Source organism: Gopherus evgoodei, chromosome 21, assembly GCF_007399415.2.
Source record: "Gopherus evgoodei ecotype Sinaloan lineage chromosome 21, rGopEvg1_v1.p, whole genome shotgun sequence".
NCBI classification, from domain to species: Eukaryota; Metazoa; Chordata; order Testudines; family Testudinidae; genus Gopherus; species Gopherus evgoodei.
The window spans coordinates 11819330-11836559 of NC_044342.1; the positions used below are offsets into that span (position 1 = coordinate 11819330).

General features: G+C 52.0%; 1 protein-coding gene across 1 annotated transcript; it reads right to left on the reverse strand.

Annotated features, from left to right (window-relative positions):
* Positions 1-5386: 5386 nt before the first annotated feature.
* LOC115638066 (ribonuclease-like) lies at positions 5387-6409 on the reverse strand. The gene is made up of 2 exons (XM_030539656.1): positions 6374-6409; positions 5387-5854 (listed from the first exon to the last, which is right to left on the reverse strand). Exons 1-2 carry the CDS (start codon positions 6407-6409, stop codon positions 5387-5389), a joined length of 504 nt encoding a protein of 167 aa, XP_030395516.1.
* Between the last annotated feature and the right edge of the window lie 10821 nt (positions 6410-17230).

Here is a 17230-nt window from a genome sequence, read left to right on the forward strand (position 1 = left end):
CAAGACACAGCCCCCTGCCAGAGTCCCCTTCTTGAGTCAGGAGGGGTAGGGGCTTTTCTGGGGGCGCCCCTGCTTTGATAAAGTGAGCTGTTCTCCTGTTTCATTTTATTACTTCTTAACCTCAATAATGTCTTAATGTCTAAATACATAATCTTAAAATAATGTTCCAATTTTGGATTCTGGAATTATATTGGTATGTGGTCTGAGAGCTGCCCCAAAAAACTAGCATCCCTCCTACAGCTCTGCAAAGCTTGGTCCACCCCAACTCATGGGTATATTCCAATTCATCTCTTGATCTGCAAACATCTTCCCCCCCACACAAAAAGGTACCTGAGTCTGTTTATTGTATCTCTCCAGCTACTGAGGTTGCTGTATGTTGCTCACACATATTGTGGTGGGCTAATGGCCAGCAGAGATGAATAAGGGTTGCCACAATGGAATAGACCTGGGGACATCTAGCCTGGAATCTCACTATGCCTGGCTCTAGCTACCTCACAGGAAGATGCCAGAGCACCACCTAGTGGAAGTTCTGGGAGAAGTTGCTGGTAGGGTGGTTTATCACTAAGCACTATATCTTAGTGGTGGAGCAAGGTGAAACTAGATCACTTTTGCATACTTTCGAATGCCACTCAGCATGTTCTTATTATCCATATGTAACCCTTCTACCTCTCTGAATTGGCAGCAACAAGGGCTGGGTTCAGTATCCAGGGGTTCTGTTTCAATAACACTATGCATAACGGCTCGAGCCCCCACCCAGTGACCTGGGACACTTACATACCACACCCCCCCCGGGCGCCTGTAGGAGGCAATACTTCCCCTCTTGCAAGCACAGAGTCTGAGTGTAGCAAAATCTTTTTTAATAAAGGAAGGAAACAATGCGGCATCCCACTGGAGAAACACCACAAACAGGATTATAACACAAACCATAAACAAACAAACAAAACCCCACCTCCAGGAACGTTTGGCAATGTCCTTTTTCCCTTAGGGTCTTAAGTCCAAACACCCCAAAGTCCAACAACCCAAAAGTCTCTGGTCAGTGCCACCCCAGAATTAGAGAGTTTATCTGCAGAGTTTTACGCCCCCCAGCCTGGGTGGAAAGGGGGGGGGGAGTCCACACAGGGCCAACTGCTCCGCCTTTCCATGGAGTTCTGCTGCAGCCTTTACCACGACCAGCTCCACAACACCAGCTGTGCCGCTCCTCCAGCTGTCCCTGCAAACCGCTTCACTCCGCTCACTGTTCCATGGGCTGCTCCAACACGCTGCAAACTGCTCTGCTCTGCCAGCTGCTTTACAAAAGGTCTTCTGGCTCCCCCACTAGTTAACACAGCACTCAGTGATCTCAATTAAGCTCCTTCAGTGATTTCAGCTCTTAGTAGGGGAGCCCTTGTGCTGGTACACCATTAGCCCAGCATGAATTCAGCTGAGCAGTCTCTAGATGGACTCCTAATAGAATCAAAAATTGGCTCTACTCTTTAACATTGGAGAGAGGAGAATGTGTAATTGGTGTTCCAGGACCTATACCATCAGGTACACACACCGGTCCCCAACCTCTCTCTCTTCACGGGGTTTTGGAACCCATGTCCCATGTTTAGCAAGTACCACTCAACTGAAGTTGAGTCATTTCTGTCACAAAGCAGTCGCACAGCTCCCCATTCACACAATCAGGGTGACAAACTTTTTTTTTCCTGCTCCAATAACAAAGAAATTGGGGATCCCAGAGCTGTTAAAATCACCATCCCAAGCTGCTGTGGGGTTATGCTAAGTGTGTGTGGGGGGTGGATGCCCATGAAAATTCTTGAAATTCTTTCCACACTCTCTACAATTCACCACCAGATGTCAGGGTAGCGCTCATCCTGACTCTACTTACACATGTATAAGGTTCTGCGGCTCTGGAACCCAGGTCCATGGGCAGGGGGTGGATCCTGGGAATCACCATACACCAATCCTCTACCCTGCATCTTGCAAACAGCAGCTGGGACTGGGCTCCAAGAATTTCAGTTGGGGCACTAGTCCCACCCCTATGTTCTGATTGGGAGAGATCCATGGCTTCTGATTTGCGAGCAGCCCCCTTCGAAGACAGAGGAGGAATCAGGCAGTTGTCTCTACAAAAGGACGGCTGGTCCTGTCTTCTGGTAGCTGCCTCTTGGTTCCTGCCCTCTGATTTGTCTCTTGATTCTGATATCCTGGCGCTCAAAACCAGTCTGATTCCTGGTAAGTGGCTTCTGGACCTCAGCCCTTGCCTGATGCTAACCCTGAGGACTGACTGCCCACATCCCAGACTTACCACTGTCTAACTATGAATACACTTTCCTGAAGTGAGCTAAGTTCTCTTAGCCTCATTAGCACCCCAGGGCAGAGACTCCCTAAGACAGTCTGCCAGGAGGAAGCAGGTGGCAGTGAGCAAGGGCCACCTAACCACAGAGAGACTTGTCAGAGAGGAGAGAGAACGCAGAGGTAACACTGGCTCCCAGCCTTACAGCCAGTGTGTGAGGTTCTGGGTTTAAATCCCTGATAGAGTCAATGGTGTTAATGTGACTCTGTCACTGTCCAAAATTCAACAGTGTTAGAGAAGGTTTTGGAGTTTGGTATCCAGTGTCCTTTTGATCCACTGATTTCTTGTCCCATATGTCTGTTGTTTACCAGGCATGATCTTAATACAGACCTTGAGTGATATATGGAAGCCTGTTTGTTTGGACAAATTCAGTCTCAATCTCAGTCTCTGTCTCTCATTTGCATTTTTCCCAATCAACATTTATATTTATATGTAACTAGAGATTTCATCAACTTTTACTCTTTCCTGGTGACCTTAAAATTCGAGTAAACTTGTAGCTCCAGTTATTAAAACAGTTCCTCTGCACCCTATAACTCTGCTGGTGCCCCTCAGTCCCTAGTAAAGCACCTGAAGGACCTGACATCATGAAAATGAGTGAGGAACTGGGCATCCTAATCAGCTGGGTGATTTGAAGTTTTCAGTCAGTGCACACAAACCCTTTTGGCTGCAGTGCGGTCAGTACAGGAAGAGAGGAGATTTGGCAGCTTCTGGTAGATCAAACTCTCTCAGGACAAATTAAAAATGGCCCCAACCTGACTTTCACTCACAGCACCAGAGTGTGACAATTAGTGCTCAGACTACAGAGCAACAGAACTGCAGTTGTCAGTGGAATAACACTGCACATTGTGGCATCTAAACGATATGTTATTTTTTCCCTGAAGGATCAGAGCAATTCTCTGAAGGAAGAAGAACTCCTGTGGATTCCATTGGGAGTCTGCCCTATTTCTGAGGGGCAGAAATGTGTTCTTGGAATTTTAATAATGAAAGAAGGGAAGGGAGATGGGGAAGGACAAATTAAGAGCAAGAGAGAGAGAGAGAGAGATTGACATCACTCATTCATCAATTATTTTCTCTTAGGACCAAAGATGGCTCTGGAGTTTTGGAGGGAACAGGTTGTGTTGGGTTGAAGATTTGGCCTCATCCCCCATTGGGTCTAGGCAAGGGAAGGAAGGCTGTATATGGAAAGAGACACATGGAGCAAAGTACCGAAGTATTCACAGGACACACAAACACACACAAGAAACAATCCCGGACACAGAGAAGGTTCTGACTAACAAAAGCAAAAAGCGCAACCACCCAAACGACAAATGCTTCCAACAAAAGATGCAAACACCCATGAGGAAGAAGACGAGACATGCAAGAGGCTCACACCCACAAAACAGAAACATACACACAAGAAACATAACTTGAGACACACAAGATTCATTAAACCAAGGGATTCAAACAGCCATAACCCATAGCCACATAAAAATCCAAACATGAGGTAACGAAAGATGTGATTCACAAAAGCAAGAGTTTGGGTTTTTCCATTTTTGGCAATGAATACTACTAGAAAGGTGCTGATACTACTATGGCAAGTGGCTGTCAATAATGAAGATTAAAACAAACTGGTGTGATCCATGGTTCTACTGGTACAGCTGAATCCAGACTGGGGGTTGCATGGGAAATTGGTACAAAAATTGCTTTCTCTCTATCCATCCATTTTCAGACACATTCATTTCTCTCTCTCCATCCATCTATCCTGACACATCCATCTCTATCTATTTATATTTGTGCCTGTCTTGTTCCGGGAACCTTTGAATATGACAACACATTTCCAGCACACTCCTTAAGTGTTCAGTGGGTGAATGTTCTTGCTATCATCAATGTAACACAACACAGTTATTGCTTTTCAGGTGTCAGGCTTTATGGAGTTTAGGGAGCACAGGGAACTGCAGAAAGGGGCAAAATATTGAAGTGTCCAATAACACTTGTCAGGGACTTTAACCCAGACGGCAAAGTTCGTTGTCTGACCGCGAGAGAGACAGGCAACACCAGCAAGGTCCGATCAAAAGCTCCTTATTGACAAGTGCACGCATCAATAGAGAGCAGCTTGTTTCCAGAGAGAACCAGCCTGCTTTTTACATTTTAGTATAAGCCTATATAGACAGTTTTGTTGCGTTATAAATTATTTACTGGAGCAACCCACCCCCTTTTTTTAACAACTAGAAACTAGACACCTTTAGTATACATGCATGCCTAAAGTTAGAAATGTAGGGGAGTTAAAAACAAACAAAGAACAAAACCAGGGAGTGAAAACAAGGAGGCTGCGAAACTAGGACTCTTACTAGTTTTTTGAAGGAGCTGCCCGAACACAGCACATTTGGTACTATGCCAGGAATGCAGCTTTTTTTTTATCTTACTTTTTCCCAGCGCTTGTGAGACATGCTGCTGCTTCTCAGTGTTTTTCACTCAGGGATTACCCACAAACCTTTGTTAGCCTGACTTTGATTAGGTTGGCATACCTAGTTTTGTCTGCTATATGTTTATTCAGGCCTAACACACTTAACCATGATGAATATGAGGATTCCTCATTGTTAGACTTAATGCACAATACCAGAAGTGTCAAATTTGTGGATATTTCTTATTTAAACAGATGTTTTTGAGATGGCCATTATATGGCAGCAGGAAGTACAAGATAAGTAAGGAGTGATGATATTGTGTAATAGGCACTAGGGGAAACAGAGGGTTGGGGGGAAGAAGGGGCAGCTACACTCTATAATGGGCACTAGGGGCAGCAGAGGGTGAGGAAGGGGAAGGGGCGGCTATACTGAATAAAGGACCTTAGGGGGCAGCAGAGGGTGGGGGTGGGGATTTAGTGGCTACACTGTTTAATGGGCCCTAGAGGCAGCAGAGGATCAGAGATGAGGTTATATTGTATAGACTAGGCTGAGGAATGGAAATGCCTGAACAATCTGATCAGTGTTCAGAGGCTGGTGAGGAGCCAGGTGCCATGACCTGTGTATAAGTGACAGACCGGGCTTAGGGGAAATAGCAGGGTCCTGTGGCTGCCCTCTATATCTTGGGTGGAAGCAAAATCCGCTCCTCATAGTACACGGGGCGCCCCTGGCAGCAGCGGATGAGAATTCTCGAGGAAAGGTATGTCCCGGTATAGGAATCGGTTGACGCGTTGTATGTGCAGGCGGTGATGGCAAAGGAACGGTTGCTCCAGCGCAGACCACTTGGGAAGGGTGTCCCACCTCCAAAGCAGACGTTGCTGATAGACGGGATGGATGCATGGATGAAGGTGTTGATCAGCTTCCCATAGATTCCCCGTCTCCTCATCATCATGCTGCAGTAGGCTCTGGGATTGGGGGCTGGGATCCGTGGATTGTTCACATGGTGCTTAATGAACAGTCTGTTCTGTGTGACACATGGCTGCCCACTGGCCAGGGCCAGGCAGGCCACCAGCAGGACAAGGGGCAGCAGGAGCAAGGGGTGGGGTCCCCTCATAGCCATGGCCGTGTCTGTCACTAGATCAACCTACAGAGGGGAGAGGGGGATGGATGGAGACAATGCGGGGTGGGGATCTGCCTCCTCCATAGCACCTCCTGGCTCAACCTTGTCCCATCCCACCCCTCTCTGTACCCGAACCCCACCCCTCCTGATATCCACTGCAGGCCCCACTCTGCCTAGAGCTCTTCCCATTCTTCCAGCCCCATTGTGCTGAGGCTGTCTCAGAACCTGGCTCATCAGGGGCTCCATTGTGCCAGGTGCTGCCCTGACCCCCACCGAGATCGGGGCCTGCTCCTCTAACCCACTGCTCCCCATTCCCCTCCCAGAGCCAGGGATGGAACCCAGGTGTTTGGTATCTCGAACTGTGACGGGGGGAACTCTGCCCCTTGCGCCAGCTGCTGCACAGACTCCAACTGAAATCATCTCCCACCTCCTCTAACCCTTTGTTGTCCACCCAGAGGTGGAGAGTGAACCCAGGAGTCCTGACTCCCAGCCCCCATGCTGTAACCACTAGAACAGTAGAGTGACCAGACGTCCGGATTTTACCGGGACTGTCCCGATATTTGCTTGTTTGTCCCGCATCCCACCAATGCTAGGTCCGGACACTGGACAGACAAGCAAAAGCTCCGGAGCCCGAAAGAGCTCCCGCCCTCCCGCGCCCCGACTCCGCCTCCTCCTTCCCCCATTGGATCTCTCTCCAAATCCCTGCCCTCATCCCCGCCCCCTCGCTGCCCCATTGGCTCCCTCCCCAAATCCCCGCCTCTTGCCACGCACGCCGTGCCCAGGAGACTCAGGGTCGCGCGGGGCAGGTGTGAGTCCCAGTCCGGCCTGGCCCCGAGCAGGCAGGACCCGGGCGCGGTACCGGGCGGCCCGCGGGTCAGGCGGCAGCTGTTCTCCCCACCTGGGCAGTGGGACTCGGGAGCAGCCGCTGCTGCAGCTCCCACTGCCGCGGGGGGAGGAAGCGGCCAAGCACGAGGCGCTCGGCGGCTGCGGCTTTGGCGCCCGAGCACGAACCCCCCGAGGCCGGGCCTGCTGCGGGGACCCAGCAGCGCGCACGCTGCGCCCAGCCCCTGGCCAGTCGCGTCTGGGCTGGCTGCCCAGCTGGTGCAGTCCCGCGGCGGAGGCATCGGCAGCCCAGCCCCGTTCGTTCCCCTGCGGGACCCGAGCGGGACGGGGGGGCTGGGGCCTGCTGCCCCCACTCCGGCCGCCACCAGCGGGACTGCACCAGCTGGGCAGCCACCCCAGACGCGACTGGCCGGGGGCTGGGCGCAGCGTGCGCGCTGCTGGGTCCCCGCAGCAGGCCGGGCTCGGGGGGTTCGTGGGCTCCAGAGCCGCAGCCGCGGAGCTTGGCCGGCGGCCGCTTCCTCCCCCGCGGCAGTGGGAGCTGCAGCAGCGGCTGCTCCCGGGTCCTGCTGCCCAGGTGGGGGAACAGCTTCCGCCTGGCCCCGCAGGCCACCCCTGCTCTCCTGGTACCGCGCCGGAGTCCGGCCCGCGCTCCCCTGAGTCTCCCGGGCCTCCCTCCAGCGCTTGCGGAGGGAGGAGGAATCGAGGATAGGGAATTTTTTTTTTTTTTTTGCTCTGCCGCCATTTTTCTTTTTTGTCTCCGCCCCTGCCCCAGCTTCCTGATATTTGACCTGGGTGATCTGGTCACCTTATAGAGCACTGATACTCGGACCTCAGTAGCTGAGGAGCCAAATTAGCGACTGACGTTACCCAAATAGCACTAGTCAGATTTAAACAGCAAATAAGTTAATAAAAATGACTTAGTGCAAGCTGATAACTTAATTGGTTAACAGCAAACAGCTTGATTGGTTAATAACTGAGACTGGTTACTAATTAAATCACACGGTGCTTTAGTATCTGCTACAAAGAGCCGCAGGAGACACATTAAAGAGTCACTGCGGCTCGCGAGATGCTGGGGGCGGTGCCTGAAGCAACAGCAACACACACCCCTGTGCTTGTTCTGCCCACTTCCTGGCGCGGTGCAGGGGCAGGGCAGACAGGCAGGGAGCCTGGCCTGCCCCCGGTGCATGCCGGGCTAGAGCTCACCCCCCCTCCTGCAGTCGAACTGCCTGCCCTGAGCCCCTCCCTGCATCCCAACCCTCTGCTGTACCCTGTACCCTGACCCCCTGCCCTGAGCCCCTCGCGCCACCCAAGACCGGCGCTAGGGTTTCTCGTGCCCTAGGTGCACGGCCATTTCGCCGCCCCCCGCACTGATCCCGCGGCTCCGGTGGAGCTGCCGCAGTCATTGCTGCGGAGGGTCCATTGGTCCATGGTTCCATGGAGCTGCCGCAGTCATTCCTGTGGAGGGTCCGTTGGTCCGTGGAGCTGCCGCAGTCATGCCTGCGGGAGGTCCACCGGAGCCGCGTGAGCAGCCAACCATCCGCAGGCACGACTGCGGCAGCTCCACCGGAGCCGCGGACCAACGGACCCTCTGCAGGCATGCCTGCAGCAGGTCAACCGGAGCTGTCTGCCGCCCCTGCAAAATGCCACCCCCCGAATAATCCTGGCGCCCTAGGCGATTGCCTAGGCTGCCTAAATGGTAGCGCCGACCCTGGCTGTACCCCAGCCCCCTGCTGCACCCTGACCCCCTGCCCTGAGCTCCTTGCTGCACCCCGCACCGCTTCTGCACCCCAACCCACTGCCCTGAGTCCCCTCCTGCACCCCAAATCCCTGCCCTGACCACCTGCCACACCCATCCTGCACCCCACATGCCAACTCCTTGCCTTGAGCCCCTGCCACACCCCTCCTGCACCTCCTGGGGGCAGGGAGGGGGCAGAGTTGGGGTGGAAATTTCAGGGAAGGGGTTGGATTGGAGGCAGGGAAGGGGTGGGAAGAGGCAGGGCCTCATGGAAGGGGTGGAGTTGGGGGCAGGGCCAAGGGTGGTGGTGGGGAAGGTGTCTGCAATGTGGCCCTTGGGCCAATGCACTAGTCCTCATGTGGCCCTCGTGGTCATTTGAGTTTGAGGCCCCTGGACTAGCTCATGCTGCCTCCCAGAAATAAACCCAGCAGTCATAACCCAATGTGACACTGTTCTCTGCTCTCTCCCGGCTGGTGGAATGTCCTGCAACTTACCCAAGTCCTTGTTCCTTTGCTGTCATCAGAGTGATGGATCCTAGCTTCTGCTGAGCTGAAGCTCACCCTGATCCTCGTTATATAGAGCCCAGCCAGACATGGAGGGGGAGGAGTGGGAGGAGAAATCCAGTAAGCTATTGGGTAAGAACGATTTTCTAACATCTGGCAATTAAAATCAGTGGCCCAGCAGGCAGGGCGTGGGTGAGGAACAAACAGCACATGTCCTGCTAGAGACTTAGGCTCCACAGAAACATCTAAGGGTGTGTCTACCAAGCAAGCGAAGGTGCAGTTATAGGTTGGGTGGATGTAGCAGGTGGCACAGACTTTACCTTGGGGTAGCTGCCCCAGAACGAGCCCTCCAGGGACTCTGTTACGAACTCTGGTCTCCAGCCTGTGCTGCTGTCCAGGCCACCATGTCTCCACTGCTGTTGTTACTCGGGCTAGCTAAATTAAAGCCAGGGTAGGAATGCCCACCTTTGCTGTAATCACACCTTCATTTGCTGTGCAGATGGACCCAGAGTCCAGACCCCTTCCTAATCCAGTTCTAGCCTGGAAACTCACAGCTCTGATGGTGCCCCCCAATCCTGAACAAGAGCCAGGGCTGGTGCAAGGTTTCACGCCCTAGGTGAAACTACCACCTTGTGCCCTACGCCCCCCTGCACCCCTGCCCTGAGGCACGCCCCCGCGGCAGCTCCCCCCCCTCCGCCCTGAGGCACCCACCTTGTGGCAGCTCCCACCCTCCGCCCTGAGGCACCCCTCCACCCACCCCAGCTCATCCCTGCTCCGCGCACGAGCACCGCAAGCATGCCATCGCTGCTTCACTTCTCCCGCCTCCCAGGCTTGCGGCGCCAATCATCTCGGGGAGGAGGCAGGGCAGGAGTGCACTGGGGCAGGCAGTTCCCCTGCTTGGCGCCCCCCCCTTACTTCCTGCCAGCGGCCCTTCCCGCGCTCCCCTGCACCAGCTCCTTCCGCCTTAATGCCAGTGGTGACCAGGGCTGTCGAAGATCCGGACGCCGTGGTCGCTGCCAAAGAAAATGGCGCCCCCCCAAATGCCAGCGCCCTAGGCGACTGCCTAGGTCGCCTAAATGGTTGCACTGGCTCTGACTATAGCCTCTGCTGTCTCAGCCATGTTGCAGTAATTTAGATGGAATATATAGACCCAGAGAGTTAAGGGTGTGACAGTGACGCTGTCACTGTTCAAGATTAAACAATGTTAAACAGGGTTCAGGGTTCGGTATCCAGAGCCCTCAGCCTGCTCAGTCCCATGGCAAACACACTGTAAACAACGCTTTCCGCTTTTCGTTACAGATACAGAAAAGCAGGGAAAGCAGCTCAAGCCTTTGAACTGGAAAGTGTTATGACTTTTATTTTAACTACTCCCCTTGTTCCCTTTCCCTGTGGTTGGGGAGAGGTTTCTGAAGGAAACCCATCTGTGTGACAGTGCCAGAAATGGTATTAAAGATGGTAATAACTGTCCCATGGGGACAAAGAGAAGCTTTTAGCTGAGATGGGCTGGAGCTGTTGTAGCTGTTATAGTTACAATCCAGATCTGTTTCCTAGAAGACAGAATGCGACAGACACACACACAAGAGGGAAAGAGAAGAAAGGCAAATTGTAAAAATGCAGCGTCTGTCTCTAGTGTGATTCTCCCTCGCAGCCTCAGTCCTGGAGAGACCCAGGCTTGGCACACGATCTTACCAACTGCTCTGAAACTCAGCAACTTGTACTAGCCCGAGGTGTTCAGGGCATTGTTTCAAACGGCCTCTTTGATCACAGGCTTACAACCGGGTTGTGGAATATCCAGTCTGGCCAGCTAAACCAAACACTTATTAGATGAAAAGAAAAAGGTAGATAACAGTAAAAATATGTTGGGAAGGAAAAAGGACCCACGGAGCAGTGGGGAGGCAAGCTCCCCCATCCCGTATCAGCTGGGTCTCTCTCTGGCCTGGTCAAGACATGTCTTGGGATTAAGAAGAAGGTGCCCAGGGTTGTCGTGCTGGATCCTGTGCTCCCAGGAGGTAGCCGGGATGGCAGCCATGGTGATAATGCTCACTCTTTCCCCTTTGTTCGATCAGGAAGTGTTGCGTTCACTTCCCCTGCTCTGTCAGTTTTTTACCCAAATTCCCCTTTTTTTGAGCACAAAAGTTTAGGGAGTCCTCAGAGTTAGACTTAATTTCCAGTGAAGCTTAATTTCCCTCACACTAATTCTGGTCTGTTGATTTCCCGTTCCACATTTTTCTTGTTTATCAGGCATGATCTGAATACAAGCTTTGAGTGATAACAGGGGTCTGTCTGTTTGGACTAATTCAGTCTCAGTCTCACTTGTGCACCTTTCCTCATCCATATGTATTACTATTTGTAATTGGAGATTTTGTCAAATTTTACTCTGTATGGTTGAGCTTAAAATTCAGGTACGCTTGTAGACCTAGTTATTACAATAGCTCCCAAACCTCTACAGTTCTGGCAGTGATCCTCAGACCCCAGCCAAATGTAAGGCACCTTAAGGACCTGGACGCCATGAAAATGAGTGAGAAACTGGGTGTCCTAATTGCTTGGGTGACTTGAAAGGGGAAGTCGGAGCACATGGACCCCTTGGGCTGCAGAGCTGTCAGTACAGGAAGAGAAGATAGTAGCCAGCTTCACCTGGATCAAATTCTGCCCCCAGAAATTAGAAATAGCTCCAACCAGAATTCAACTCACAATACTTGATGATGAAAATTAGTGCTCAGCCTCTGACCCCTTCACAGCAGAATTGCAGTGGCCAGTGGGCCAGCATGAATTGGGTGAAATGTGGCAACACTGCACCACCCAGCACTGCTACATTCTTTGTTGGTCTAAGGGTGGGTTTCTTACCTAGCACATATGCAATTATTGGTTCAAACCCCACAAGAGCCCCACTTTGACAATGACTCTGGTTCCTTCTCTTCCTCTTGTGCAGGAATCAGAGGGTGGCACCTGGACGGATCCAGCCTTCAGCTGGCTTCAGAGGAAGGAATGCTGCAAAACAAGAATTATAAAAACAAACTTGCTCAGAGAGAATGTTTGTTCCTGACCTTCCTCAGTTTATGAATGGCTCAGGCTCTGAAGCCTGACAATTTATAACTATGTGTCAGTACCAATTTTGGGAAGGGAGTGGGGCCTAGTGGTTTAGCTCAAGGAAGGCTGGGAATAAGGACTCCTGGTTTCTAACCCTAACCTGGTTAAGGACTGGGGTCCACTGGATTAGAACAGGGCAGATGAATACTCAGGACTCCTGTTTTTCCCCCCCCCTGCTCTTGGAGGGGAAATGGGTTTAGTGGTTGGAGCAGGGGGGGGAAACAGTAGCAGTCAGGACTCCAGGATTCTATTCCCAAAACTAGGGAACAGGTTGTTAGTGGCCCTTAAATCACAAGACAGCCTCACTGGAAAAAACACAACACATGTCCAGCACAGTCCTTAAGTGTTCAAAGGCTTATGTTTTTCTTCTTCCCCAATGTGACACAAGAAGGCAGGAACTGCTGTGCAGACAGGGGAAAATATTTTTAAAAAGAAAATAATGACTAATAACGCTTAATAATGATGAATATGAGGATTCTTCATTATGAGACTAACAAGAAAATACCAAAACTGTGAAACTGAATATCTCTAAAAGGATTGATTGTAGATGGCTCCTATATGGCAGCAAGGAGAACAAAATAGTAAAGTGAGGGACAGGGAAGAGGCAGCTATACCGTATCATTGGCACTAGGGGCAGCAGAGGGTGGGGGTGGGGAAGGGGTGGCTGTACTGTATAATGGGCACTAGGGGGCAGCAGATGGTGGGGGTGGGGAAGGGAAGGCTATACTGTATAATGGGCACTAGGGGCAGCAGAGGGTGGGGGCGGGGTAGGGGTGGCTGTACAATATAATGGGCACTAGGGGCAGCGGAGGGTGGGGGTGGGGAAGGGGTGGCTGTACTGTATAATGGGCACTAGGGGGCAGCAGATGGTGGGGGTGGGGAAGGGGCGGCTGTACTGTATAATGGGCACTAGGGGGCAGCAGAGGGTGGGGGTGGGGAAGAGGCGGCTATACTATACAATGGGCACTAGGGGTAGCTGAGGGTGGGGGGGCGTAAAAACCCAGATAATGTGACCAGTGTTCAGAGGCAGGTGAGGAGCCGAGTGCTGTGGGTTGTGTGGGAGGGACAGAGCATGGCTAGAGGAAGCAGCAGGGTCCCCTACTTGTCTAAGCTGGGCCCTACATCTACCCCACAAGGAGCACAGGAAGCCCTTTACAGCAGCAAATGACAATTTTCTAGGACATTGGTGTCCCAGTTAAGCATGTATCGGTCGGTTGTATCAGCATTGGGTGGTGAGGAAGACAGCTTTGCTTCTGTGCAGCTCACCCGCGATGGATATCCCTCCACCAAAGCAGATGTTGACAATTGGGATTGGCATGTGGATGAAGGTATTGAGATTTTTCCCATAAATTCCTTGTTTTTTCATCATCGTGTTGCAATAGGCTGTGGGGCTGGGGGTAGTCCACCTGATACATATTGAATATTCTGCTCTGTGTGATGACACATGGCTGCCTGTTGGACATGGCCAGCTCGGCGACTAGAAGGACGAGGGACAGTAGGAGCACAGGGTTGGGTCCCCTTGGAACCAGGGCCGTGCCTGTCCCTGGATCGACCTGTGGTGGGAAGAGGGGTGGAGATGGCACGGGATGGAGATGGCACAGGGTGGGGATCTGCGTTCTCCATGGCATTTCCTGGCCCCAAATCCCTCCTACCCCAATCTGCCCCCAAAGCCCCACCCCTCCTGATATTCCTGCCAGCCCCACTCTTCCCAGAGCCCCTCCCATTGTCACAGCCCCATTGTGCTGGGGGATTCCCAGAAACTGGCCTCATCTAACCCACTGTTCTCCACCGAGAGGTGGAGATTGAACCCAGGAGTTCTGACTCCCAGCACCTCTGCTTTAACCACTAGCTCATACTGCCTTTCACAAATAAACCCTGCAGTTGCAGCCTCATGTGTCACTGTTCTCTCCTCAATCCAGGCTGGCGGACTCTCCTGCAATTTACCCAAGCTCTTGTTCCTTTGCTGTCATCGGAGCGATGGATCCCAGCCTCTGCTGAGCTGAACCTCATCCTAATCCTCCTGCTCATCTTGGAGCGGGTTATATAGAACCCAATGGATGTGGAGGTGGAGGAGTGGGAGCGGAAATCCAGGAAGCCATCATGTAAGCACAATTTCCCTGTATCTGGCATTTAAAAGCAGCGGCCTAGAAGGCTGGGCTTGAGTGGGAAAGAAGCAGCGGATGTCCTGCCAGAGACCTGGGCTCCACAGAAACATCTAAGGAGCATCTTCCCAGCAAGCAAAGGTGTGATTGTAGTGCTGGTAGATTTAGCCATGCCAGATTTAACCTAGCTAGTGGGGGTAATAATACCAGGCCTTTGCCCTGGGGAAGCTTCCCCCATGCCAGCCCACCAGGGACTCTGGGTACTTACTCTGCTTGCCAGCCTGTGCTGAAGTCCAAGCCAGGAAGTCCCCATGGCTGTTGTTTCCCGTGCTAGCTAGATTAACGCTACTGCAGGATCACCCACTCATGCTGTAACCACACCTTCATTTGCTGTATAGACTCACCTTGCGCCCTGACCCACTGGCACCTTCCCAATCTAGTCCTAGCCTAGAAACTCACAGCTCTGCTGGTGCCCCCCAATCCTGGCCTGCAGCCCCTGCTGTCCCAGCCCTGGGCTCTGTTGCAGTAAATTAGGTGGAATATATAGACTCAAGGATTCAATGGTGTTAACCTGGCCCTGTCACTGTCCAAGATTCAACAATGTTAAACAAGGTTTGGGATTTGGTTTCCAGAGCCCTTGGCCTGCTCAGTTTCATGGCAAACGCATCTTTAACAATCTTTTCCATCTCTCATAAAAGACAGAAAAGAAGGAAAAACAACTCAAATATTGGAAATGTAAAGTATAAAGGCTTTTATTTTAATGGCATCCATTGTTTTCTTCCTGGTTATTTGAGAGATTTTGGACGGACGCCACCCTGCGTGACAGTCTTATAAATGGTGTTAAAGATGGTAATAACTGTCCTTTGGGGACAAAGGGAAGAAGTTAGTTATGATGGGCTGGAGCTGTCGATGTTACAATCCAATCCTGTCTCCTAGAAGACAAAACCCGACAGACACACACAGGAGAGGGGAAAGAGATGAATGACAAAGAGAGAAAATGCAGCTTCTGTCTCTGGTGTGACTCTCCCTCGCAGCTAGAGAAACAGACACAGAACACAATCTTACCAGCCGCTCTGAGACTCCGCAATTTGAACTAGCCTGGGGGTGTGCAGGACATTGCTTCTAGCTGCTTTTTGATCACAGGGCCACAGCAGTGCTCTGAAATATCCAGTCTTGCCCGGCTAGAACAGATTTTTCTTAGACAGAAGGAAGGAGAGGGGCAGGAAAGGGGAAAAATAAGCTGGGAAGGAAAAAGGCACATGGAGTGGGGAGGCAAATTCTCCCATCCAAAGGGGTGGCTGCAATTTAGCCAGAGCTGGTGGAAGTGGCCTTGTCAGCTGGGTCCCTGTCTCTTGGGATTAGGATGAAGGAGGCCCAGGGTGTCATGCTGCATACTGTTGTCCCAGGAGATGCCAGGGTGCAGCCATGATGATAATCCTCGCTCCTTCCCCTGAAAATTTTGTGTTTGCTTCCTTTCCTCTGTAAATTTTTCTCCCAAACTCCCCACCCCTGTTTGAGGACCCCAACGGAAGTGATGGCTGGAATACCCCTCCCTTCATTATAGAAGTCTCCAGTTTGGCCTAATTTCCCACACATTAATTTTGATCCATTGATTTCTGGTCCCAAGCTTTTCTTGTTTACCAGGGATGATCTCAATGCAGGCTTTCAGTGCGATCAGGGGGCCTGTCTGTTTGGACTAATTCAGTCTCTGTCTCACTTTTCTATTTTTCCCAATTAACATTTATTGCTACGTGTGATTGGAGATTTCATCAACTTTTACACTTTCCAGTTGATCTTAAAATTCAGGGAAACTTGTAGGCCCAGTTATTACAACAGCTCTCCCTCCTCTCCCCCCCCCCCCCACCCCGGTCCCCCTTCAACCTGCAGCCAAATGTAAGCCACCTGAAGGTCCCAGAACTCATGAAAATTACTGAGGACCTGAGCGTCCTAATTGCTTGGGTGACTTGAAAGTGGCAGTCAGAGCACACACACCTGTTGGGCTGCAGTGCTGTCAGTACAGGAAGATCGGATTGTAGCCAGCTTGAGGTAGATCAAACTTTCCGAGGACAAATTTAAAATGGCCCCAACCTGACTTTCACTCACCACTATGGACTGTGGCAATTAGTGCTCTGATCCCTGAGCAGCACAACTGCAGTGGTCAGTGGAACAGCATGACAAAGGGTGACATGTGATAATGTAAGGGGACTGTTGCCCCCTTATTAACATTCAGTGGTGGGTTTGGTTGCTAGCTCCCAGCACTAAAAAGGGAGGGGGTCGATGGGAAATCAGGAGCCTGAGACTGACAGTCTCCAGGAACAATGTGGACAGGCCAATGCTCCAGGTCAGCCTGATTGACAGGGCGGGCAGGCTAATCAAGGAGTCAGGAGGCTGGAGGGGGGGTCCTGTCCTCCCCGTGAGCTGGAATTGTGAGTCAGATGGAGTGGGGCCGAGCTAAGGAGAGAGCAGGAGGGCCCAAGCTGAGCTGATGGGAGCAGAGCTGCAGCCCCAAAGCCAAAGCACAGCCCTGAGAGAGCAGACCTGCCCTGGGAGGAGAGCTGTAGCAACCAGAGCCAGAGGGGCCAGACAAGCAACCCAGGAAGCAGGTGAGAACTGAGAGCAGAGTCACAGAAGCAGCCTGCAGAGCAGACCTGCCCTGGAGCAGAGCTGTAACAACTGGAGGCAGAGAGGCCAGAGAAGCAGCCCAGGGAGCTGAAGGCAGAGCAGCAGCAGCAGCCGTGCTGAGGCAGTGTGGAGCTGGGGCTGGAGCAGTCTGGAGCCGGGTATGGTGAGCAGCTGGGAAAGGCGAGGGGGACCCTGGGCAGTGGGCCCAGCACAGGGAGATGCCTCAGCCAAGAGGCCCTGCAGGCCAGACTTGGAGGGGGATCATAATCCTGACAGGGTGGGGGTGATGCTGGGGAGAAGGGTCCTGCCACCCAGAGCCTGAGAGTGTGTGTCCACCGTCAGAACAAGTGTCCAACCCGCAGCGTCCCTGCAGCACAGCCAGGGCCTGAGAAGGAAGCCTGGGACAACAGGGAACAGATTGTGAACTGCCCTGACATTCCAGAGAGACTGTTTGTAATGTTCTCTGCCACAGAGCAGGGTGATGTGTTTTCCTTTAACCTTTTCCATT